The sequence below is a fragment of the Sarcophilus harrisii genome, chromosome 2 (assembly GCF_902635505.1).
Source record: "Sarcophilus harrisii chromosome 2, mSarHar1.11, whole genome shotgun sequence".
Lineage (NCBI taxonomy): Eukaryota > Metazoa > Chordata > Mammalia > Dasyuromorphia > Dasyuridae > Sarcophilus > Sarcophilus harrisii.
Window position 1 is genome coordinate 374,380,140 of NC_045427.1, and position 26,140 is coordinate 374,406,279.

General features: G+C 47.1%; 1 protein-coding gene across 2 annotated transcripts; it reads right to left on the bottom strand.

Moving 5' to 3' along the window:
• Positions 1–473: 473 nt before the first annotated feature.
• On the bottom strand, positions 474–15,598 carry ARAP3 (ArfGAP with RhoGAP domain, ankyrin repeat and PH domain 3). 2 transcript variants are annotated; one of them, XM_003756687.4, is made up of 33 exons: positions 15,512–15,598; positions 13,478–14,094; positions 13,281–13,348; positions 13,049–13,160; positions 12,651–12,854; positions 12,316–12,385; positions 11,978–12,098; positions 10,444–10,628; positions 10,191–10,297; positions 9,543–9,742; positions 9,336–9,421; positions 8,969–9,151; positions 8,733–8,841; positions 8,201–8,317; positions 7,904–8,051; positions 7,701–7,803; positions 7,127–7,346; positions 6,950–7,013; positions 6,340–6,503; positions 5,913–6,125; positions 5,563–5,668; positions 5,265–5,412; positions 4,426–4,494; positions 3,794–3,868; positions 3,578–3,692; positions 3,352–3,480; positions 3,075–3,208; positions 2,766–2,848; positions 2,628–2,663; positions 2,336–2,399; positions 2,090–2,227; positions 1,770–1,808; positions 474–1,521 (listed from the first exon to the last, which is right to left on the bottom strand). In XM_003756687.4, the coding sequence occupies exons 2-33, from the start codon at positions 14,074–14,076 to the stop codon at positions 1,021–1,023; spliced, it is 4,710 nt and encodes a 1,569-aa protein (XP_003756735.1). In that variant the 5' UTR covers positions 14,077–14,094; positions 15,512–15,598; the 3' UTR covers positions 474–1,020. The 2 variants fall into 2 exon arrangements, with proteins under 2 accessions (XP_003756735.1, XP_023361167.1); XM_023505399.2 differs by lacking the exon at positions 1,770–1,808.
• Positions 15,599–26,140: the final 10,542 nt, after the last annotated feature.

Consider the following 26,140-nt stretch of genomic DNA (forward strand, 5'->3'; position numbering starts at 1 on the left):
CCACCGCCGCAAGGGGAAAGAGGGTGGAGCCGAGAGAAAAAGGTAGAGGAAGTGGTTGTGATAACGTCGATGCCCTTAGGGAAGGGTACAAACGGAGGAAGCAGGTAGGGGCAGGCAGGGCTGGGTTAGCCCGGCTTCGGGGCTCTGAGATTTGACTTCCCCAAATTCTCACCGAACCGGAAAAGCCAGAGTAGTCCCGATGCGAGAAGTGCCTGGGGCCCGGGAATGGGAGACACTGTTGTGGGAGCTGCCCGGCAATACCGGGCCGTGGGGATCGTCCCGAAGGTGCAGGAGGGATGTGTCAGTTGTTATCCCAGAAATGCTCTTTTCCCGGGCCCAACCCTTCCCTTTCCTTTGAAGGCACGGATGCTCTCTTCAAGCTGACCCTCCCCCCAGTCGTAGATAACTTAAATTTAACCTAAGGTCTCTCCATCCCCTCAACCCCAGTTTCTCAGGGGAAGCAAAGGCAAACATGTAGCCGTTTGTTTTCAAAGTTTATTCCACGGATTCCCACCCAGCCTGGCTGCCTGCGACCAAACATCCATCAAGCCTTCCGAACGCACAGAGGTGCTCGGGAGGTCTTGGAACCCTGGAACGTGGGTCCTGGAAGGGACCTTGGAAATCTATTCCACCTCTTATTTTACAGATGAGGAAACTGAGGCCCAGAGAGGGGAAGGAGCGTGTCAAGGTCACAGAACTGGTCCGTGACAGCGTGGTGCTGGAGCTCAGATTCACTGACTCATCCTTTCTGCTCCATCAGGCCGCTTAGGATTTTCCGGGACAGGGAGGGAACCCCTCCCTGGTCTGGGGCTGAGGGAGTTCCCCATGTGCTAGAGGTAGGGAGGAGCCTGGAGTCTCTAGAATATAAGCTTCTTGAAGACAGGAACTTTTTAATCCCTTCTTTATCTTTATCTCCAACCTAAACTTAGTCCCTCTGAGAGCAGATACTTAAAATGTTTGTTGTCCTTTGTCCATGAGTATCAAGTCCTTCTACCTCCCCATCCTACAGCTGGTTACTGGTCATGTAAGGGGCTGGCCAGAAGGGGAATGGGAATTAGAGGGAGATTTGGGAGAGTGTCCGGGAGTTTGTATAGGTTGGTTGATGGGGTTAGAGGTCTGTATTGGGGGGCTGGGAGGCTGGGAGGCTGGGAGACTGGGAGCAGAGGCCTCCCCCTTTCGCAGAATCAATGAGTTTAGCTCCTGAACTAATTTATCTTCCAGAGACAAATGATGTTGAAAGCTGGTTTTCCGAGGGGGACCAGGGGGTGGCTCTGGAGGCCCCCTCTCTTGTCCAAGCGAGCTTGACTTGGAAAGTGGGGGTCGGTCACTCGGTAGGCTTTGGCTTTGCTCTAGAAATGCAGTCTGGCTGGTGGAGGGATCCCTAGGAACATCTGGTTTAGCTGTCCGGTCCAGTGGAAGTGGAGAGTCCTTGGTCAGTTCAGGGAAGGCCCCTACCTCTTCATACACTGGTTCCTCAGCCTCTTCTTGCTCTTCCACAGAATCCTGAGAAAGCTTTAGAGGCTAGATGGGTAATGGATAGAATATTAGGGTTCCAGGGATATCTTTTATCCCCCTAAGGATCCCTCCCCTCTATCTCTATAACCTACTACCCCACAGGCTTTCCCCCAACCCCAGAATCATGCTCCCAGTTTCACAGAGAGACCAGTATTCAGCACATCAGGAGCACATAGAAAGCCCCTGGTCTGGGGTGGACACAGAGGAACACAGGAGGGCACATGGCATTGAGGGAAACAGGAGACAATACTCACAAAAAACATGGATAGTGTCCTCCGGTTGTGCAGTCGGCGCTGAAAATGGGCAGTAGGGGTGGGAAAGACACAGTGAGCAACAACACAGAGAGCCGAGCAGGGGGGATGGGAGCATTGAGACACTGAGCAGGGAGTGGGCATAAAGGACGATGGACTTCATTGGAAGGTGGCACGCTGCCTTATACCTCTCCTTATGTGAGTAGGATCACCCCGCTCTGAGCTTGCAAAGCTTGGCCACAAAGGAACAAAGGGCAGGGAGTTGTGCCCTAAGGAGAGGAGCTGGGTCCAGGAAGGGTGCTTGGATGAGGGAAGGATCATACCAGTGTCTGGTTGGCAGAGAGTAGAGTAGCACCAGTGTCATCACCTCGAATGGGCAGCAGGGGCATCGTGCCAAATTTCTGCCGGGCAAGGTCGGAAGAAGAATGCCGACGTAGGACCACAGGCTGCAGGTCGTCGTGCTGGGCAAGGATGTGGATGCATTAATGGGTATGAGCCAGCTCACAAGGAGTGTGTGAAGACTGTTATGGGGACCATGAGCTCTCCTCCCCTCCCCAGCTTCTACTTACCTGTGCTTTAAGAATGCTGGTTGTCCAATCCCACATCTCCTCCTCATCTGTGCAGGACAGGTAGCTGAGGAGTGATCAGAAAAAGGAGAGAGTGAAAGTGGCTGAACATAGACACTGAATTGGGGTAGGGGCAGGAACCCAATATTTTTACCCTTTATCAGTCTACAATGAAAGAAGTAAAAGTAAAGAGAGAGTCAAGGGGAAAAGAGGGATGGGGGGAATGGGAGAGTGGATAGAACAAGAGCGGGGGGGGGGGGAATGGAAAGAAACTGGAGTAGATGGTGATACTCACAGTTGCAACTTCTCCAGAATCAATGTAAACCCCCATCTAGGAATCAAGGGAGAGCAATGTTGAGGAGAAAGAAGAGGGACGACTAGAGGTATGAAAATGTATGTACGGGAGCAAAGACAAGGGCTTGGGGTGACTCACGGTGTTGGTGGCTTTAGCTTTCGACGTATTCCTAGATAAACTTTTGCCCCATCCAAAGACCATTCTCTCTCTGGCTTAGAACTCTGGAGACAAGGTCAGGGATGCCATTCAGTCAATGAGAAATAACCCGGTTCTCCTCCTCTCTGCCCAAGGTGACCGTACCAAGTCCAAGCCCCCAGCCCTGGGGCCTCTGGGATGGCAAGGATAGGATGGGGAAGACTGTAGCATCATCTCAGGGGCCTATGGAAGATCATCTCTGGGATGGGGTTTGGGAGCTCTGAAGAGGACGTATCCCAGGGGAGTATGTACCCTTTTCTCCTTGAGCAGCAACAGGCAGCGTCCCCGAAGTAGGAAGAACCTTTCCTGAAAACGACTTCCAAGCAACTTGGGGGGCTCTTCCCGGCACCGAAGCAGACCTACCCGGGGACTCTCCCGACGCATACCTGGGCATAGACGGACAAGTGATGGACCAAAGAAACTGGGGAGAGGGGGGTCAGCCAAGGATAAGTGGTTCAGCACTCTGTGGGTGGGCTCTACTCTATAGTATTGGGGGGAACAAGGGACTGAGAGGGCTGGCCTTCCTCACCTGTGAAGAGGCAGCTGGCCTGGGCTAAGGAAACCCTGCGCAGTAACAGGGAAGCAGAACCTGGTTCAGGGAGCTGACACCACTGCAGGGCCTGTTCTAGAACCCGTTCCTTTGGGTGAAGGGGCCGCTCTGGAAGTTGAAGCACAAAGGTAAGAGGAGCTCAGTCCCAACCCATGACCTGGAACCCCTTCCACCCCCAGCCAGGCTTTGGCCGAGCCTGACTCACCAAGCTCTCCGTGCTCTCGGATCTCAAATGTCAGCCACAGGTCTGTTCCGGCTGTTGCTCCCCTCATCTCTAGTACCTGATTTGTCAGCTCCTCAGCAGTCAGTGTTGGGGAAACCTGAGGCCAAAGAAATACAGCAGGGGCCGGGCTGCAGTGCTCAGTCTCCCTTCACCTTTCCTCCATCCTCATGTTTCCTATCCACTCCTCTCAAGACTGACCTTCAGGGTGACACAGTTGTCTGGTAGCTGCTGCTCCAAATAAACTTCCATGATGATATCTCCAGCTTGTGACAGCTTTGGGAGGGGATGGGGGTGTCAGGAAGGACGTAATCAGTGAAAGAGTAGAGAGGCAGATGTGGGTAAGTGGTTGGGCTCAGAGGCCCCCTCTTTGCTCTTCATATCACTGGCCATACTTAAACCACATTGCCGTAGTGTTCTCTGGCCCTTATGCTTGAGGTTAGGACAAGGGAATCAATTGGGAGTATCACTGGAATATTTTTTTCCCCTGAGGCAATTAAGGTTAAGTGATTTGCCTAGGGTCACACAGCTAGGAATGTTGTGTGTGAGGCCAGATTTGAACTCAAGTCCTCCTGACTTCAGAGCCAGTGCTCTAGCCACTGTGCCATTTAGCTGTCCCCATTTGGAATCTCTTAAAAACTTAAAAGATTGGAGAATGAGGGTGGGATCATGATTGGGGTGAGGAATGAGTCAGAGAGTCAAAGAGAAGGAGAGAACTCCATGTCTTAAAGATCCAGAGGGGAATTTTGGAGGACTCTCCTGTTTTAGCCAGAGAATCAGCATCTTCTTTTGATGATCCCCAATACTGTAAGTGAAGATCTGGGCCTACTTACCTGCACATCCTTCCAGGTAGTTATGAGACTGACTTCCAGGTCAATCTGAGCCACTTGGTCTGAATCAATCTGTGGAATAGTAAGAGGCACTGAGAAGAACTGGGAAACTATTGGAGCATAAAGAAAACTAATAAAATTTCTGGGTGGTGGGATAATAATAGTAAATGACATTTATAAAGCACTTCAGTGCTTTACAAATGTGATCTCATTTGGTTCTCACAATAACCAAAGTCATAGGTAGATGCTATTCTTATCTTCGTTTTGCAGCTGAAGAAACAGACAGAGGTTAAGTGACTTCTCCAGAGTCACACAGCTCATAAATATCTGTAGCTAGATTTGAATTCAGGTTTTTCTGAGTTTAGATAAATCCAGGGTCTTACCCATTGTAACACTTGGTTTTCAACACTTGGAGAAAACCAGAATATGCTTATTTTACATCTAGGACAAAAAGGGTCAGCGATCAGCAGTTGAGGGTCAGATATGAGAAAACTATCAGAAAAGATGAAATGTACAATCTTTTCATTCATGGGGTAGAGAACTACTGGTTGGGGTCAGATGTGGGGAAAGGAGAAGTGTCTTGAAATAGCTACCAATAAAGTATATAACATATTTTATATATATAAAATAAAACATAAATAGAAAAAAACCCAAGTCCACAGTGACAGAGTCACGACAGCATGGTCATAGAGGTGAAGTCTTGGGAAGAACAGTTAGTTACAGACCTCAGGGAGAGGGAAAAGAGATGGCTGCTGATGTTGGGGACTGGTGAAGAAGAGAAGGATTGAAAAGCATTGAGACTGAGGGTGTGCAATGCCAACCGAAGCTGGAAAGGGCCTTACATCAAAGACAGACACATAGTTGTCGATGAGCTCCTGCAGCACCCGAACCTCGTGCTCCCCTCGCCCGTCTGTCTGGAACACGCTTGGTGCAAACAACAGGGCCAGGTTCCGAGTACACATCTGGTTCAGACTTGCACATTTCTGCACCCTGAGAAAGAAGCACTAGAGTCCACTAACAGCATCCAATTGTAGACCGAAACCAATGGCTGCAGTCTTTTAGGAGATCATTATGGGCAATGAGTTAAAAAAACACTGCAAGGTCAGCTCGGGAGATGAAGGAACATGGAGCTAGACTGACCGGTAGAGGTGACCAATGAGAGTGGACAGTGTCCTGTGGTTGACCTTGGGCAGGCATCCAATCACTTCCTTATACTGCTCTAGGCGCTGAGACTTCTGGGGTAACTCTGAAAACAGGAATAGGATGGGGGATGAGGAGCGTAAAGTTTGGGAGACGGGGGTTCTAGAAACAGAGATGGGGGCACTCCAGATACTGCTAAGGATGATTGAGGTTCATCTCCTAGTCATGTCTGTGGATGACCATCCCACCCCCATCTCCAGACAGAGAAATCAAGGGATTAGTGGGAAGAGAAGGATCTTAGGAGGGTCTGAATTGCTTGTGGCAAGTTTCCAGGAGGTCTTTTGAGTTACCTGCAGCCTCCCTCCACCGAGGTAACAAGCGTGCAGAGGTCACAGGGTCATCCAGCTCCCGGAAGAAGCGTTTGAGTGTGTCTGTGACATCTTCCACAAAGTGCTCTCCTGGTCGGAGCTTCACTGACCGTGCATCCTGCCGGAACTCGGCCAGGAGCCGGAGACTGCGCGCCCGAGCACCCCCCTTCCTATATACACCCTCCAAGCGCAGACCTGCAGACACCCCCATCACAGGCCATGGCACCTTGTGACCTTCCAGCCTCGTTCTCATTCCTCAGCTGCCCTCCACCCTCCACGTGCCCAGGGCCCATCTTCCATGCCCCCAGACAGTGCTCTTAAATTGCAGCACTGGACGAAGTTAACAGAACCTAGTTCCAGGGGTGTTCCCCCATTGGCTCTATGGAGCTGCTCCCCTTCCTCTCCTCACCGTGCTGAGTGACAAAGCTGATGCAGGCGTCCACAATGATGGGGATGTCTCCGCGACTCATCTGTTGCCCTTGCAGCGCCGTGCCCCCCCCACCGGCTGCTCCTCCGATGGCGCTGCTCCAGCCAGCAAAGTCTATGCGCCCTTCCCCCTGAAGATATAGGGTCCTGAGACCCAAGGAGACTGGGTCAGAGCCAGAGGAGAGGAAGGGGCACAACATGGGCTGGCAGCGAGCCTCTGAGCCAAAATGCCAGAGGTTTGGAACTTCACAATAGAGAGGGCCCTCAGCGCTCATCTGGGCTGAGCAAGAACCCCTCCAAATGCTGCCCCAGACAAATGGCAATTCAGTGTCTACTTAAAGAACCCCCAAAATGAGGAAGTGACTACTTCCTGTGGCAGGCCAATTCATCTGGGACCAGCTGGTTTTCAGGCCTCACGTCCTCCGGCCAGCAGCAGGGGGCAGGAGAGCCCCATCTGACCAGGCCCCAGAGCAGGCCGAGGCCAGGGAGTGCTGGGCAGTGCCCCCAGAACAAGGCCACATGTGGCCAGAGCATGGAGGGGGCAGCCAATGCAGGGTGGGCTAGGTGGGCCCAGCACCTGCAAAGGCTCTCACCTTCCTGTCTCCACTAGGACTAAATGGTCCTTCTTATCAGGGCTGTCACCTGTAGACACCACACCTGGAAGGAGAAGGGAGAAAAGTGACCCTCCAAGGAGAGACCAGGGCTCTTCCTTCAGTCCCTCTCCTCCCCAATTCCTCCCGCCTTTTCCACACCGCCCACCCCGAGCTCACTGATCTCCTGCAGTCTTCGCAGGTGCACAGTGTCCTCAGGGGCTGAGGAGCCGGGGCCCGGTGCTGGGCACAGGAATAGGTGGTCGCCTCGGAGGAGGCCAAAGGCCGACAGCCAGAGGCCTTGGGTCAGCGCAGTCTGAGAGGGGGACCGCAACCGTAAACGGCCGAGCCTCAGCAAGCCAGGGCCCAGGAGCTGGTGGCAGCTTAGTGGGGAGAACCACTGAGGGTGAAGGGAAAGGGAAGACACGGAGGGAGGAGAAATAAGAGCAAGACATCAGGTGAGACATGGAGAGATGAAAGACAAAAAAAGGAAAGATGGAAAGTACAGGGAGAGATGAAAAATCAAAGGAGAAAGACAAAAATGGAAACATCAATTACTTCATCAGGGAATAGAGATGCAGGGGATGGTATTGTTGGGGTGCTGTGGGACTTCACCATCTCCTCTTTGGGAAGGCCACAGGCCCGGGTTTGGGAGCCCATGGCATGTGGATCTATGAGGAACTGGTGATGGGGAAGGGATATCTGTGAAAAGTACAGTGGAACATTGTAAAGCAAACTCCTAGTTCTGATTCACCTTGCCCACTGCTCTGGTCCAGGCCTCCAGACTATCAGCTCCATCAGCCCCAAAGTATTGGACCCTTTCTCCAGTCAGAATGAGTTCAAAGGAGAATGGGAACCTAGGGGCATAGAGGTGGGGGAATGAAGCAGGAAAAACTACAGAGAAGAGGAAGGAGTATAGATAGGAAGAAAAGACCATTAAAGTACTTGGAGGGCTACCTGTCAAGGTCCCCTGGGTCAACTGGTGGGGGACTTACACCCAGGCACACCACATCCTGTGGCTGAATCAGACCGATTGGTTCTAGGCTGGTCTCTGACGAAAACATCTCCAGAGCTGCACCCAACACACACCACAACCGGGGGGGTGCTGCAAAAATGGGAGGCACCACATATTGGGCAGCGTTCTCCAATTCTAAACATATCTGTAAGCCTTCCCAGTGTTTGCAAGCCCCAATCCCACCTCCAAAATCACTCCTGCTCTCCCCCAGCTCTCCTGCCAGGGTCCCCCTTTCTCACCATCCCGGCCCCGGCGGTGGGGTGGAGGTCCAGGTTTGCTGCTGACTGGACTGCAGTACAAAAAGCCACTTAGTGCAGCGGGTACTAGGACTTCATTGTACACACCAGGGGATGAGTCTGAAGGATGACATGGGGGGTGGGAGTTTAGACCAGAATATTAGTATAGAAAGTGTGAACCCTAGCTTAGCTTTGATTATAATGGGAGCATGTCCCAGATGCTTCAATTTCTCACCCACCCAACTGAAGTCTGGGATGGAGGGCAGAATGTGAGATGGGTGGTAAAGTGGGGAGTCCTATTTACTACCCCCTCAAACCCCTTTCCATTCAACTCTGGATGGATGAATCCCATATGAAAGTGACCATTATTTAACTGCAGATTTTCCTGTAATAGTGAGACCCAAAGGGATTAGAAAGGAAGGATCCAGGACTGAGAGAACTTAGAGGAGAGCCTGGGAGGATATGTCAAGGCTAGAGAAAGGCTTTCACCTAGAGGGTCAGAGGTAGGATCCTTAGGAAGTCAAAAAGGGATTACCTAGAGGGAGGAGGTTAGAGAAACTGCCTTCAGAGCATGGTTCTTCATGTGAGAAGAGCTGAATCATGTTTTTCAACAAGTTGGGTCCCGTCACAGCTGTACATAGTGCCTGCGTGAGGAAGTGGGCAGCCATCAATTACTTCCCACTGTAACTAACACCTCCTCTCAAATCCAGAGAGGACAGCCCCAAACTGCCCTCCTCAAACTGACCCCTCCTTCCTCCCTACTCCTCCCACCTGCAGCAGTTGACTGTGGTCAGGGTACTGAGGATGGGGTGCCCGAAAGAGTCCAAGCCGATATTTGCGGGAGATGAAGTCCCCACGGGGTCCTGGAGGAGTGTCTGGATGCAGCCCTCCTCCTGGGGGCAGTCCCTTTATCCAGAAGCGGTTGGCTCCATCATTGCCCAGGATGAGGAAAAGCTGACAGATGAAAAGGAAATCAAAAGAGCTGTGGTAACTGGTTACAACAGGGGCCAATTTTCTCAGATCTCCAGCTCCCTGAGATACCCCAAGTCCTTTTTGTTTTTTCAAACACCCTCCTTTGGGTAACCCAACCTCTTCCATTAATCACCTGGCTTTCAACTTTTTCACTAGTCACTTTTACCTGCACAATCTCATTGCTCCAGATACTTGTGTCCAGTTTCAGACTCTGCACTTTAGACACCCCAGAGCCCAGAGCCCGATGCTGTCCTAGAAGAAAGCAGCTGGCTTGAACATTCTCAGCTTTGGAGAAAGAACTCCCACTCCCCTCCTCTCTTCAAATGCATCTCCTTGCCCTTGTTCTTCCAGTCCCTGGGCCAGTGTTCCTCACCTGCACAATGCTTGCAGATAACCACTCCCAGATTGATTGAGGCCCAGTCAGGACGAGGTGCTCCACAGTCTGCACATTGTCGGTTTGCTCGGTTGGACCAGATTTTTTCAGCCACTTCATAGTCAGACAGTGTCTCAGTGATGGCCTCTTGCAGTGCAGCTGCCCAGGCCTGGCGAATACTGGCTGACTCTGCTGTGAAGCTGGGAGGTATATTTGAGCCAGCTTATCAGACCCACCTTGTACCTTCCTACAGACCCATCTTCAGACCCTCCTGCTTCCACTGGCTCCCTGGAGGCAGCTATTAGTAATTTCATCACGAGCTATCCAAAAGGAGTGGATGGCCTTGGAGGTGGTAAGGCTCTCCCTCACAAAAAAGCTTTCAGATAAGGACTGGATGGTTACCTGTTGGACATGTCTTAGTATACTTATTCAAATAGGAGTTAAACTATATAGCTTTTGAGATTCCCTCTAATTCTGAGAATCTTAAACATCCTTCTAACATTATATTGGCCCCTCTCACTAATTCTCCTCCATCTTCTCACAGAAAGTACCACTCTGACTTATTTGGAAGGCCAAAGGTTCCCTGAATCCCAGCCTTTGCATCCCCATCTGAAGGTCCCATCCTAGACTCAACCCCCCTCTCTCCACCTGAAGCATCGATGGGGTGTGAGAAGGTCAAAGCTTCGGTTTTTGGTCTCCCGGACACTGCAGCCCCGAAGCTCGATGAAACAAATTCCAATGCCCAGAGAAAAGGACTGAAGAGGTGGAGAGTTGAGGAAGAAGTATCAGGGATCCATCTAAAGGTTAGGAGCTGGAGGATAGTGCCCTCCTTAAGGGCTCCATCCAGCCTGTACCACCCGAGGTCCCATCCCATCCCTTGTGCCGCATCTTTCCCCTTTACCTGCTCACTCTTGTACAGTCCTAGCTCCCCAGGGCTCAGAGCTGCAAACACTTTAGCTTTGTGTCCCCGGAGTTCTAGGGTTCCTGTGCGAAGGGGCCGTGGTGGATTAGGAGGCCGGGGGTTGCCTAGTAGCCGTTGTTCCTTTAGTCGAGACTGCAGTGTTGTGCACCAGCTGTCCCTCTGAACTGAAGGCAGATGGGGAAGAGGATTGAAGAGGTTGAATTATAGAGTGAAGATAATGTAGATAATGCCCCGGAGGACAGCGGGACTGGGTTTGTGACTAGTGAGCACTCTTTAGGAAGGCACTTTGAAACAATATATGGATATTTCCTTATGAAAGTTCCAAGGCACCTCAAATTCAACATAGCTAAAATAGAATCCATTATGTTTCTTTCTATAATAGTTCCTCCTCCAATTTTTTCTGCTTCTATTATATGTATCACCACCTTTTAGTCACCCAGATTCACAACCTCAACCTCAGACTTTCCCTCTTCTCATTACTATCCTGCCCACATATAGATTTTGGCCACATCTTGTCAATTCTATTGTCATTATATCTTTTGTATCTGTAGTTTTTTCTTCAATCAAACTGGCACCACCTTAGTTCAATTTCTTATCACCTCTGGGAAAAACTACTGCAATAGTTCTCCCTGCTCTCTGTTTCCAAACCTTTGCAATTCATGCTCCACACAGCTGCCAAATAATATTCCTCAGGCATAATTCTGATTATGTCACTTCCCAGCTCAAGAATTTCCAATGGCTCCCTATTGCCTCTAGAATAAAATGCAGACTCCTTTGTCATTTAAAGCTCATCACAATCTAATTCCAGGCTACCTTTTCAGATTTACTTTGTTTTATTCTGCTTCTCATAGTATGCTCTTATGATCTCTCCAAAGTGTCCTATGTTCTTGCTCCCATCAGTTGACAATGAGTTGATCTCTCTCATTGGAGAAATAGATCTTCAATCTCCATTCATGCCTTTGTCCACGCTGTCCTCATGCCTGAATGCTGTCCCTTCTCACCTCCCCCTCTCAAAATCCTAATTTCATCAAGGCTCAGGGCATCTTGTACACTTCCCGATACCCTTACTTGTTATTGCTCTTTTCCTTCTCATATTATTTTGTATTTACTTATGTTTATATGCCATAATGATCAGTAAAACATAAGTTCTTTGAAGTTGGAGGCTGTTTTTCATTTCTGTCTTTATATCATAAACAGCACTGTGATTCACAGTCTTTTTTTTTTCTCAGTCCTGTGATTTCATAAACATATGGAACTCTTGGTGTGGAAATGCCCTCCACAAATGCAAGTTATAGTCAGAGAATTTCCTGGAGCACTGAGAGGTTTATCCCTTGCTCATAATCACACAGATTTGTCAGAGACTTGTCTTGATACCAAAGCAAGCCCTCCACTCTGTCATGATTCCCCTCACCTTGCACATGGTACAAACAATAAATGCTTTTTGGATTGAAGGAAGTGGGATGACAGTAAGTCTGCCTGTTGTCCTCCTACCCTAGGCTGGCCCTTTGCTCACCTTCACTCTCAGCTCGAAACACAAATACTCTTTGGCTAGTGATGACTTGGAACTTGCAGTCCTTGCAGCTTCGGATCATCTCAATGACTGTCAGTGGGATAACCCCTTTAGGGAATGTGTCCTGGGGAGAGATCAGCATTGAACCAAAGTCAACAAGCAAGTTGGTATTGCCACCCCAGGAAGACTCCTCTTCTCATTTTATTTCCCCTTAAGACCCTCATTTCTTCCCTTTCAGACTGCCTCCCAAATTTCAGATGCCCTAAAAACCTAATATTCTTCCTTGATATTCCTAACTTCTTTGTAATCCATTCCCACTCTTCATATACATACAAACCTACCTTGTCACTTCCATAATACATCAACTTCTTCCCATTGAACCTGACAAAGCGCCTCTGAAAGACATAATTCCTAGGGGAAAGGAGAGAGGAATCAGTCTCCCAGGGTCCAAAATTGGCAGCAGGAAGGTACTCTCTAATGAAGGGAAGGGGAAGTAAGTCTCTTAGAGTTAGAGTAATAGACTATCTCCTTCCCAAGTCACTTGATTAACAGCAACACCTCCATACACTCTTTCTAGCTCCGACCTCCCTCCTTTTATAGCTTCCCTCCCTTCTCATAATCTTTCCTGTTTTTTTCCCTTTCCAAAGTCCCCCACATCACCCCCTTCCAATCACACCCCTGAGGCGAGAGCTTGTCCAACCAGCCACTGAGCAGGGGTGTAGGGGGATCAGCTAGTGAAGTAAAGCTGGCATAGGGGGAGATAAGATCATCACTTGGCTCTTCAGGGTCCAGGATGGGCATCAAATGGGTAGAGTCTCCAGGCAGCTCCAGACTAGCATAGCCACAATCCTCTCCCCCCTCTGGTTCATGGCTGCTTGGTCTAAGGAAAGTAGAGAAGAGGTGTGAATATTTGACTCAACTCAGTCCGTCTCTTCTCCTCATGACTGCTATATTCCTCCCTATTATAATCTGTTCTAAATCTTCTCCTTTGTGATTCTTCTAAATTTCTCCCCAATATTCCTCTTCACATCTCCTTTATATCTTGCCTTTCATGATTCATCTCAAAGCACCTACCTGGGTTCACCTGCTGATTGACCGACATCCCTTGTCTTCCTTCCCTGTGGAGTTCCAGGGACTGAAACAGGCTGAACACCATAGTATAGGCTGCTGGGGTCCATGATGTGCACTGGAGTTTGGTGAAAGGGATGGGGAGACAAATCAAATGGTAGAATGGATGTGATGAATCCTCACTGTTAATAACCTTACCATCCCTTGCCCCCCCCCTTCCATATCGTCTTCTGCTGACCTGTGCCACCTGTGAGTCTGGAAGTGGGGATGGGAGTAGGAGGATCTACCAGGGAGCAGTCTGTAGTCCTGAGGATAGAAGGAAATTTGTAACATAGGGAACAAAGAAGGAGAGAAGAAAGACAGTGCTTTCCCTCCCCCCTTTCTTTCTCCCTCCTCTACTGAACCCCTTCCCCAGCTGATTGCTAACCCACTCACGTTTCTTGAGCCCCTGGTTGTGCTCCCTTTCCAAGGTCCAGCCCAAAGTAGATATCATTGGGCATCATTGTCATCCTGTCAGAGGTGGAAATTTGATCTGCAGGGAGGGAGGGGGTGAAGGGGGACTGAGGGGTGTTTAGGGAAGGCTCTTGGTTCACTGGCTGCTCTGAACTCCTGGGGACCATGCTCTCCTCTTCTTGGACTAACAGGCTGGTATCCTCTCCCTGAGTCACTGGAGGGGTCTCTGCAGAAGGGTTCAGCAGAGGAGGTGGAACTGATTCCACAGGGGTAGTGCCAAAAAAAGTAAACACAGTCCTTGGTTTGGGCACTGGTTTGTTGGGGAGCACTTGAGGATCTGGGCTTGGGGGTTGATCCATGGTGGTGTCCAGTGGGATGTCTGTAGGAACCCCCTGCAGCAGGCGAAGAATCCGTTTGCGATGACCCGTGGCCCAGATGCCCATTCGACGAAGTTCCTCGTGGCCCAGGTTTTGGGCAGCAGCCGCAGTGGACACACCGTGCCTCCTGAATATATCTGCGTACCGCTCCAGATGTACTTCTGCCAGCCAGACCTCAATGTCCAGGTCCCTGGATGACTCCATGAGGGTTCAGGCCATTGCCTGGAAAAGAGAGAGTAGAGGTGGGAATGGTGGACGGGGCTTAAGCTAAACTTCACATGCTTTTCTCCTCAGCTTTAGGGTAGAAGAAGCCTAACCCAAATCCTGCAAGCCTCCCTCAACCACAGTCAGGGAAAGTTACGGGATTTAGACACGGAATGTGGAGACACAGACTTCATAGATTGTCCAAGTTTGAAGGGACTTTCAGTGATATGGCCCAAACCCCTTGTTTTACAAGTGAGGAAAGGAAGACCCAAAAGAGCTTAAATGACTTGCCCATGATCATATATCAATAGGTGGCAGAGCCAGAGCCAGAACCCAGGTTTCTTTGACTCACGGTTCAGTGTTCTTTCCATTACACCCCAGAGTCACTGAGAAAGCAGATACCTAGAACCCTAGAATGTCACTGTGAAGTGAGGAAAGGGACCAAGATCACAGGCAGGGACTGGGGTCACTGAGGGCCACCAGATGAAATAACTGGTCCAACAGCAGCAGCCTGGAACCAGGGGAGAGGAAGGGGAAGGGTCAACATAATCAGGGTGGGGAACAACAGAGAGCCATCAGCCTAGTCTCAATCAGGAGGAGGCAGGAATGGAAGAGACCATTCCCACAGGTCTCTGCAGCTCTAACCCAAAACACTGCTGTCCAGTTTCCAGTTCCTCCTCCCCTTCCACCTATTGTCTCCACTCAGACTTCCTTCCTGTCCCTTCACCAAAGAGCCACCCCCACATCCTGCCCCAGCCAGGCTGGGCATAGAACTCGGACATGTCAGGGCTGGGCCAGGGAGAGAAAGAAAGCGATGGGTGATGGTGGGATTGACTTTGCCAGTTCCACTGCTCTCTGCCCAGGAATCTCTGCGTTATCTCCCCTCATGCCATCTGACACATCCTAGGCCTGCACTCAGTGTGAAAGAATACTCCTTCATCGCGGTCCCTACGTGCATTACTCAGGCTTTATCTCTATTTTTGTCCCGTCCCTATCCTCCCTTTGTTTCGACTCTTCCGTACCCCAGCTTGTGTCCCCGTGCAGTGGGTGACCACCCCCAATCGAGAACCGAGATCGCTGGACACTGACTCAAGCCATCCCTCTCCCTTGTGACTCAGTCCCTCGCCTGGCACAAGACTGGAAACCAAGTGGTCAGAATGGGGGCAAGATTGCCAATGTGGGGGGGAGGCGGGGCAGGGAAAACAGAGGCATGGGAAAGGGCAAGGAGAGGGCAGAGTCCGGTCTTGAGAAAGGAGGGGCGGGTCAACCGTCGGGGGGCGGGAGAGAAGAATTAGCAGGAGGCGGAGAGGGGCGCCTGGCTCCAGAGATCGCGCTTTGAGATCTTAGAAAGGAGGGGCCCACGCAAGAGCACTAGGGTGGTGGGGAACTCTTCAAAGGTAGAAAGAAAGTTTGGGGGCAAAGAACGGGTTCTCACCTTAGTCCGCGGCTGTCCGCTCAGCTCCATTCACTCGGCGCGGTGGCAGCCAGCGTCTAGAAGCTCCAAGCTCCGGTCCCCAGTGCTTCGGACCGCCCCAGCCCTCCCACCCCCTGTGTTGTCTCCGCCCCGGCTAGGCTCTCTACTCCGCCTTCCCCAGGCGTCCCTTGAGCAAGTACTAGGAGGCAGAAGTTGCAGAACTGTTGCCCAATCCCCCGAGTTTAGCTCCCTCCAGCTCACCCCGCCCTGCAGTCTGGGTACCACTGTGTGACACCCGTTAGTCGGACACTCACAACGTTCCCCTCCCCCCAAGAAGGGGGTGCTGGAGGAGGCTGCTTTCCCCTGATCCCGTCTCTTAGGGCACCTCCTCTGTGTAATAGCAAACTGAGAACCCAGGATCGGGCCCAGAAGAGTTGTTCTATCCTTCCCTCGGAGCTAGAGGTCCCTGGAAGAAGGCCTTCCCGAGAGCGGACGTTCCAGCTCTTCGCTTCCTATCCCCTTCATCACCTCTTCTTGGAAACGGTCCCGGGCCTCATTCCCACCCGCTCTGGGCCCTTCCCCATCCACTGGCGCTTCCCTAAGAGTGGGCTGTGGTTGCTGAGCCCTCTGTAGCTGGAAACAGCTCTTACGCCCACCTTCCCCTAAGTGATATCCCTTTCCCCCAAGCCCTTTATATTTGCCTTTAGGATTAGAGCGCCACAGTTGGAAGGGATTTCTGGAGCCATCTAGTCTAATCCCATTATTCTACAGATGTCAAAACTGAAGTCTGGGGAAATTAAGTGACAGTGAGAATCTGAGGAAGGTTTGGAATCCAGGCCCTTCGACCCCAGAACTAGTTCCTTTCCCTCTATACTAGGATGAGAAAGAGCTGTTCTTTCCCAGGGGAATCCTACCCTCTCAGTTTTGTTTTTCTCCTGCTGCACTGTGTATGCGGCTGGGGGTGAGCGGAAGAGTTAATGGTGACTTTTCTGACTTGTAATGGGAACCGTAATAAGTCACCTAGAGAGAGGAACCATAGACATCCCTGAATCTGGGAAAGAAGTGGGGAATGTGGAGCTTCCTTTTCATTGACCATGGAAACCAAGTAAACTCCCCTCCTTTCAAGGGCCTAGAATTGAAAAAGTAAAATTGTTGGGGAGAGGTCTCCATGTTCAGCCTGGTAGAGCCTTCTACCCCAGCATTACAAAACAGCTCACAGAACTTCTAGAAGAGCAAAATATCTCAATACATGGGAACCTAAGGTTATTGCCAGAAACCCTCCTCTTCCTTCCTCTATCCCTAGATGGAGGTAGAAAAAGGAATGATCTGCCTTTTTTATAGCTAGGGAAATAGTCATAAAGTCAAGGGTTCAGCAGGATCAGGACAAGACTTATTTATTTTTTATGTATACATATTTATACATTTGTCTTGCTATACAAGAAAAATTGGATTTAGAAAGAAGGCAAAAATAACCTGGGAAGAAAAACAAAAATGCAAGCAAACAACAGAAAGAGTGCAAATGCTATGTTGTGGTTCACACTCATTCCCCAGTGTTCTTTTGCTGGGTGTAGCTGGTTCTGTTCATTATTGATCAATTGGAAATGATTTGGATCCTCTCATTGTTGAAGATAACCACTTCCATCAAAATTGATCCTCATATAGTACTGTTGATAAAGTGTATAATGATTTCCTGGTTCTGCTCATTTCACTCAGCATTAGTTCTTGTAAGTCTCTCCAGGCCTCTTTGAAATCATCCTGCTGATCATTTCTTACAGAACAATAATATTCCATAACATTCATATACCACAGTTTATCCAGTCATTCTCCAATTGATGGGCATCCATTCAGTTTCCAGTTTCTAGCCACTGCAAAAAGGGCTGCCACAAACATTTTTGCATGTTGGGGTCACTTTCCCTCCTTTAAGATCTCTTTGGGATATAAGCCCAGTAGAAATGCTGCTGGATCAAAGGGTATGCACAGTTTGATAACTTTTTGAACATAGTTCCAAATTGCTCCCCAGAATGGCTGGATCTGTTCACAATTCCACCAACAATGTATCAGTGTCCCAGTTTTCCCCCATCCCCTCCAACATTTGTCATTATCTTTTCCTGTCATTTTAGCCAATCTGACAGGTGTGTGGTGGTCCTCAGAGTTGTCTTAATTTGCATTTCTCTGATCCATAGTGATTTGGAGCATCTTTTCATATGGCTAGAAATAGTTTCAATTTCATCAACTGAAAATTGGACAAGACTTATTTTTGCAGAGTTCTGGGGTCAAGGCAGGAGCTTAAAGAGGAGGCCAAGGGGATCAGGGTGGAGCTATGAAGAGGGAACCTCTGCAATGATGGCAAACCTAACTTCCTTCCACAGAAGACTTATCAGCTCTCTCAACCCCACTTTATCTCTATCTATTTCTGTGTCTGTCTTTTCTCTCTGTGTGTCAGTCTCCTCTGTGTGTCTATCTCTCCCACATATTTTCTTCTCTACTTGAAAAGCAGTGCTCTTGGAGAAGGGAAGGAAAGCGGCGCTTGAACCTGAATTTCACACTCCAAGCTCTATGTGAAGCCTTAAAGATCAAGACTGAAGATCTCTTTCTCACTCAGCTTCACAGTCACCCTTTCCTATATAAACTCAGAAGCTACTTACACCCAAAAGGTTCGTTGAAATGTGGGAATCACATACACCAGTCAACTTGCAACATAGAAAGAAATAAAGCTATTAAAGGCCTTTTCCTCCTCCAAACCAACCCAATTTTTTCAAATTCCTTCAAGGTCAGGAGCAAAGAAAGTAAGAATTAGTAAAAAGAGACAAAGAAACAATCAACCAGACAGACAACAAAGCAATGAAAGGGTCAAGAGCCGAAAATGCTGCTCAGGCTGAGGATGGCAAAGTGGTGGGGTAAATGTATTTGTGAGTTTGAGACTCATTCCAAATTTAATCTACCCTCACTCCAAAGCTCTCTCCTTATTCTAGGGTTTTGCTATAAAAGACAATGGGGGGGGGGAATCAAAAAACAAAAGGTTTAGCAATGTCCTCTTTCAACCTGCCTTCAGTGATTTGGTCTGAGATAGGAGATTGGGAATCAAGGAAATCTTATCATTCCCTTAACAACTGAGCAGATTCTTGATAGTGCCTTCCAGGGTGTTTAGTTAGAGATGCACTAGTGGGCAAAGGGATTAATTATAATTTCCTTTGCTGTGTGTTGAGGGTGGCAGGGTGGAGTAGGGCAGCAAGGTTGGATGTCTAGAATGAAGGCTCCACTATGGTTGGAAATCCCAAAGTAGTTACAATTCAGGAGGTAGGAGGGTTACTTGGGGCTCTTGTCTGTAAGACTGGGCTTCTCCACTAAAGAAAGGTATTTTATTTGGGGGTATATCTCTCAGATTAGCTAGGAATGAAAAACTCAGGTCTACCAAGGATGGGAAGAGTGAGTAGGGTTATCAGAAAGGAGTTTTTTTTTGGAGGGAAGAACTCCTCTTCAGGATCACTGACATGGTAAAGCTATCCCTCCATCAGGGTATGTTCAGCAGTGTTGTCCAGGAACCACCACAGTTCAAAGTTGACTCAACTAGGATAAGTGGCCCCTTGGAAGGTGGGGTGGGCTGGAAGCCAACAACAGCCAAATCCTAAGTCTAATCTTTTCTGGTTCCCTCATCCCTGCTTCTCCCAGGAGAAGATATGGTATCTGGGGGCCAATTGAGCTAATGGCTTTTATAATCAGCCACATCTATTTTTCTGAATAAAAGGATACATTAGCTAACAGGGAAAGAGGTCAAGTAATTCTCAGTGATGTGAGAGTGGGTTTTCCTGCTTTCCTAGGTCTCCTGCCTATAGGCTTATGCTATGTCTCCCAAGTGACTCTGGCTATTGTTATAACCCTACTCATCATAGGGCTGAAAACTAGGATGCTTTATTCACCACCTACTTAAGTATCAAGCTTCTATTACAGCCAGCCATTATACTGTCATCTTATTATACACCATCATACTGATATATCTATGACCTCATCACACCCTTTTGTTATGTACCCCCACTACCTCATTTAACCCTTTGACTTTGCTATATTCAATCAGTCTATTAGTTCCTTCATTTAGTTAGATTCCTGTCATGTCCTGACACCTCATCACTCCTATCAAATTTTTCATGGTAGTATTCCTGTTCCCTGTTCAACATTTTCCCCTTATGTTGTCTGTCGTTCCCCATCATCCTTATATTATAGTCACTTTATTGCCTCAATATTTCTGATTGCTCCATCACCTCCTTTGGCCTGTATGCTAATGTTTTGACTGACTTTTCATGGCTCCATTCTACCCTTTCATACCTCATTATCGCCAGTCTTTCTGGTGCAAATAACAATATGTGTAACCATTGCTCCCCTTGGCCTTGGTGAGATGAGAAATCTGCAGGGACAGAATCCTTTCTCAGAGAAAGGTATATGGAGGGGGAGACAACAAGAAATAGAATACACACGGGCTGCTCTCTCTCATCACTTTGCTGGGACTGAGAACTCTCAGTCCTCAAGCACTAAGAATTATTACCCAAAGTCCATTGCTTCCTCTCCCTATGACCCCCAGCCTTTTCTCATTTGAAGTTTATTTGAAGATGCTGTTATCACTGGGTAGCCAGGGGCAGCCAGGATCTTGGAACCACAAGGTCTCTGTTCTTCAGAGAGCTGTGGCAGCTCCCTGGGCAAAAGGAAGAGGAGGAACAAACAGCAAAATGAAATGCTATTCTTCTCCCTGGGACATCCTGGGGAGAGGAAGGGAAGAAGACTCTAGATCTTGGAATTTTATTCCCTAAGTAAGAAGCAAGCAAGAACCATCTATTAGAAAATAGATGAATGTAACCTTGGACAGAAAGGCAGAGTATAGCCCCTAGGCAGTTGTGGATAAGAGATGGTACCCCTAGAGAAAGAGTGCTTCTTCAAAAAGGGGATATAATTCTCTGGACCTTATCCCACCCATGAAAAAGAGGCATGTCAGGGCCCTGATCCCTTGATTATGGGAATGGAGAGGGGGTGTGACATAGTTAGAACTTTAGGATCTTTAGGGAGATCATTCTGACAGCTGAATGGAGAATAAACTGGAGTTGGGAGATATTTGGGGTAGGAGACCACTATTGCAAGAGTGAAAAGATGAGATGAGGAGGATCTGCACCAGAGTGAGAGTATTACCAGAGGAAAAGAATAAGGAGGGGGTATTTGAAGGCTGTTACAAAGGTAGAATCTATAGGATTTGGCAACATTGGATATGGTGCTAAAAGAAAGTGAGGGGTCCAGGGTGACAGCTAGATTTCAGGCCTGGTTCATCGGGAAGATGGTAGTTGCCCTTTATGGTAAAAGGAAAATTAAGGAGAAAAGAAGCCTTGGGGCAGAAAGGAAGATGATAAGATCATTTTGGACATATGGATGTGAGGAATGAAACTGACTATTAAATTCTCTTTCTTCCTACTTTGCCTATCCTACCTTAAGCCTGCTTCTTAAGAGCTGCTAAGCATTTGATCTGATAACTTCTTTAGGCTCAGAATTTGCTGAATAGCTAGAGAGGGAGAGGGAGGCTAAAGGCAGGGACCTTGGGGAACTGAGATTTCTTTAAGTTAGAGATATGGGGAATTTGACCAGTTGACTGAAATAATGTATTGAGAGATTAGCTTAGGGATAGGTAACCTTGATGGGATATTGTGGCAAATGTCAGGGCCTCTGTGGGGGAGTCAGTGGTTGGGGGCTGGAGTCTCTCAGTTCTAATTGTATTCCTTATAATTTTCCAGAGGGATGGTTCAAATAAGAGTAAGCATGGAAGGGGGCATATTGAGTCAAGCTCTGACCTTAATCACTTGCCTGCTTCTGAAATGCTCTTGTTCTGAGCTCCAGACAATAACACTGACTTTGCAGCACTGTTTATGTCAACATTGATGCACTATATTTGAAAGGCCCCATAGTCTAAGTCATCTAGGATATAAATGCTATTTCCACCCAGAGACAGAGAGGAGACTAGAAACTTCAAGGGCAAAGTGCCTAGCACCCCTATTTGGAACACAGCCCTTGGCTCCAGACACTGTTCTGGCTAAGACCCTTCAATACATAGCCAGTGAGATAATTTTCATCCAGTTGTTGTACTGAGAATGATAAATAGGATGGACTTGGCTACTCTTGACATTTTGTGAACAGGAGCTTCTGCTTATTTCTTCCCCAATTGTATAGTTACTCTTGCTCCTCTTGCTTTTACTTGTATTTGAAGGTCATTTTCTTGTTCATTTGCAAAATTTGTTTGCTATAGAAAATGATAAATTTTACCAATACATATTATGGATCTTGAGGAGCAATTTTTTTCTTTTCTGGCAGTAGTCTGTAGATTTTCTTGCTCAGTGCTTTGTTTTCTCTATTCAGAAGTTCCAAACAATTTTCTTTTATTATTTCTTGTATTACAGTATCTAGGTTTTCTTTTGACTTATTCTTCTGGGAGACCAATGAACCCTAAATTGTTTATGCCCATCCTATCTTCAAATTCAGTCACTTTTACTTAAATAGAATTCATGTATTCTTTTAAAATTGTTAGATTTTGATTATGTTGTGTTGAATTTTCTTCCACTTGAATATTTTTATATTCTAAATCTGTCCATTTCTTTAGAAAGATTCTCCATTGTGGATTCAATTTTCTTTTTTTAAACTGCTCTGTATTAACAGCTCTAATTTCTGACCTATGTTTTCCCTACTTCCTTCTTTTATCAATTTCATTTCTCTTTTGAATCATTCCCAGATCCCTTGACATAGGTACCAGCATGAAGACTCCAGAATTATTCATGAGAAAATGGCTGGTAGAACTCACTCCCAAAATTCTTTCTAGAAGTTCCTTCCTGCTCCAGTACCTCCTTTTTCATCCATGTTCTTTAATTCCACATTTCTCTTTTAGAGAAATTTCTCTTTCAAGTGTTTAGAGATGGAAAGGACGTCTTTTTCCATTCATCAACTGCTGGATCAGGCTACAGTCACATATAGAATCCTGGCAGGGACAAGAGCATTAGATTAGCTGAGAAGTCCTCTCTACTTTCATATTTGAAGAGGTCAGCTGTCTGGCTATAGACATAGGATTGTTTGTCTGGTTGCCTGTGTCCTTATGTCTTTTCCAACTCTGTAAATACCAATCATTCTACAAAGACTGGAAAGGAGAGCATTCTGAGGTGTTCCTGGTCTCCTCTCCCTCATCAAATCCCAAATCCATTTTCTGGCCTCATTTCAAGCTTTTGCTAGGATATTATGTCTGGCTTTGTTACCTATTGGATTTAAAAGTCCCTGAGGAGCAACTAATGCCTCTAAGACCCAACTCCCTCTTTCCCTACCTCTATGGAAAAGGCTCTTTGACTTCTTCCCCCAAAAGCAGAAGGCACTATTAAGCAGAAACTGGAAAAATAGCAAGGGGAAGGACTGTCTCTCCCTCTGGCCTAATTTTTTCCAAAACATCCCATGACTCAATATTAAAGTGAGACATTAGGGGCCAGGAATGGGAATATTGAAGAGGATACTTCAAGGGGGCTGAGCTGGACTGTAATGGGGGGTTGTCTATATGTCTAGAAACATATATTTCTTGTTCACTGTAGGAACTCCAGCAGAGACTGAGGAAAAACAAATTATTAGCCAGAGATCCTTTTAAGGATTAGCATTTCCTGGCTCTGAGTGCACAGTTGCTAGTTTTGAGAAATCATAGGTCCAGGCCTCTTTCACCACAGTCCTAGTTTAGCATTCTAAATGGGAAAAGACCTAGATCAGATTGAAACACCCCATATGCATATATCCCTAAGGAAGGCTCATCCTGGATGACCTGTCTGAACTGAACCAGTTAGGGAAGACATTTTCAGTTTGCAATTTCTGGAAGCAGAAAGAAGAGGAAAGCTCTAGAAAAGAGTTAAAAAGACAAATCATTCTAGGGGTGGGTTTGTTTTTTCTGACATGGAAAAAACAGTGAAAATAGTCTCTAAGTAACTCTTGACAAAATAGAACTCATTATCTTTTCTAAATCTGACCATCCTCCAGAGATCTTCAAACTTAAATTCATCCTTCATCCTTCCCTTTCCTTCATTACCCCTCTCCCCATTTAGTGGCTACATCTTTCCAATTTTACTACCACAGATTATCTTATGTAAATTCCTTTATTGCCATTCAAGTTGCCACCACCTATTTCAGGACCTCTTCCTTGAATGATTGTGATAGTTTCCTAATTTTTCTCCCTGTTTCCAGTCTCTTTGCTTTTCAACTCATCTTCCACACAGTCACCAAGACCTACAGCTTTAATAACTGATCTATGTCCCTTCCCTGATCAAAAATATTCAGTGGTCTCCCTATATTTTGAGTATGTTTTTCCTACATTGTTAAGGAGATGGTGAGCCAATGCCTCAAGCCGAACACTCACAGAGAGCAGGTCCCAAGCAATACCTGAGCCAGACATCACCCATTCATGGACCCACCCAATACTGGACCACTCTTCAATATGTCTTATTATTGATGTCTATGACTAGATGATCTTTGGGGCCCCTTTGAGGAGCTTTTGGGGGTGGATGGTAAAGAACACTGGCTTCAAGCCCTCTTTCAGTCCATGATAGTTATGATTTTAAATATATATATTTGATATTGTAGTAATAAATGATAATACTTCAATATGGAATTTCTTAGGCAAAGTGGTCCTAAAGACTATAAACATGTAGGCAATGACAGACAGCCTGTACTTTTCCACTGCTTTGACTCATTCTGATTCTGTGAATAACTTCAGATCCTGATTGGCTGAGGCTCCTGCATCAGCTGTGGTCTGACACCCACTCCTGGACTACCAATTACCAATTTAAACCCTCATCCAATATTGGAACCATTAGAAAACTCCTCCACCTGAGTGATATTGACAGACGACTAAGGGAATTCCATCCCCACCTTCATCTGAGTCTGATTAAGAAAGCCCCTTCCTATTTTTGGTGTTTACCCTTTGTCTCAATCAAATCACTTTTAAAGTATGATTTCTCCACCTCAAACCCCCAACCACCCCCTGCCCTGTGCCCAGAACTCTGAACATATATTTCCACCAAGACCTTACCACTGTAACCTCACCCCCACAAGTACCCTGGTCTTTGTGGCTCAATATCTGTTGTGTTCCTATATAATGTGATGCTATCTATTTGCTATACTGCATTTTGATAAATGAATCTCATGCTTGTACTAGCTTCCCCTTTACCATTTTTCTGTAAATCCCCAATTATAGGTCTTTGCTCTAACCTGAGTCTCAAGGTCAAATAAAGCTCCTCAATCAGGAGCTTATACCTTGTCTTGTACCTAGTAGGCATTTAATTTGTATTTAATTTAATTTTTGTAGAATTGAATTTTATTTTAGTGATCATGGACCTAATGATTCTTGAACTCTCACCCACAGGCCAATTCCAGAGGATTAACCAGAATAAGGTAACTGATGCTTTGGCCCAATATGTGAAATGAAAGGCTTAGAGTCTTTTATGGAAGAAGGAAGCAGCAGAACCAGGTAGTGAATGAGGAGGTACTATTTGGAGGATCAGCTAGCCTGTGAAGAGGGATTTCTTGGAGAAGGGGGAAAGAGATTGATGCTGGTGGAATTTGAATTCTGGCCCAGACCAGGTGGTGGGTAGTGAGACACTGAATTGGTCCATCAAACTAATGCAATGGCAGTCTTTCAGGAACTGCTTTAGCACAATTGCCAATCAGGAGCAGTGGAAGACTGGGAAGTCTCTGTACTCTGCCGGCCCTGTGATGGGCAAACCATAAAAAGAAGACCCTTCAAACATTGAAAGTCTGAAGATAGGAGACAATGTTTTAGACTAGAGAGTTATGAGGATGTCTCTTCATTCCTTATTAGTTTAATTTAACAAACATTAATAATAGTCTGCTACGTACCAGACACTATACTGTATGCCAGTCATAAAAACTCCAGACAAAAACAAAACTGTTTTTGAACTCAAGAAGTTTATAATCTACTGGGGAGAAAATATACATGTAGGTGAGTATAATTACAAAGTAATTTCAAGAGAGAGAGAACACCAGAGTGGGGAGGGGGTTCAGGAAAGACTGAAAGAGATTGTACCTGAGTGATACTTTGAGGGAAACTAGGATTATTCAAGGTGGTGTTGAAGAGGAGCATATTCCAGTCATGGAGAATAGCCTGGACAAAATTGTAGAGACAGGTGATGGAACATCCTGTACATGGAGCATTGAGTAGGCTAGTAGGGGTGTGTGAGGATGAAATCAGTCCGGAAATTTGAAAAAGCTTTATGTGCCAAAAAAAAAAAAAAAAGTTTGTATTTTCTCCTAAGGGCAATAGGCAACTGTGAATTCCTTGAGCAAGGGACCTATTCTTTTCCTCTAAGTTTTGCATCCCAGGCTTCTCAAATTTTCCCTCAGGGAAAGTTGGATCAGGTTGAAAGTATTACCTCCTAAAATGTTCAAAATTTCTTATTAAACCAAGTGGAAGGAGGAAACTTGGGTCCAGGATTGATCTGGAAAGACAAAGAGGTCCTCTTTCTTAGCTCCTTGTCTTGAATCATGAGAACAGAGGTCGATGTTCTGAAAGGACCAGGGTTCTGGTTTCCCTGAAGGACGCCATATTTCAGCAATCTGACTGACAAAGCTCTGGACTGTGAATCAGGA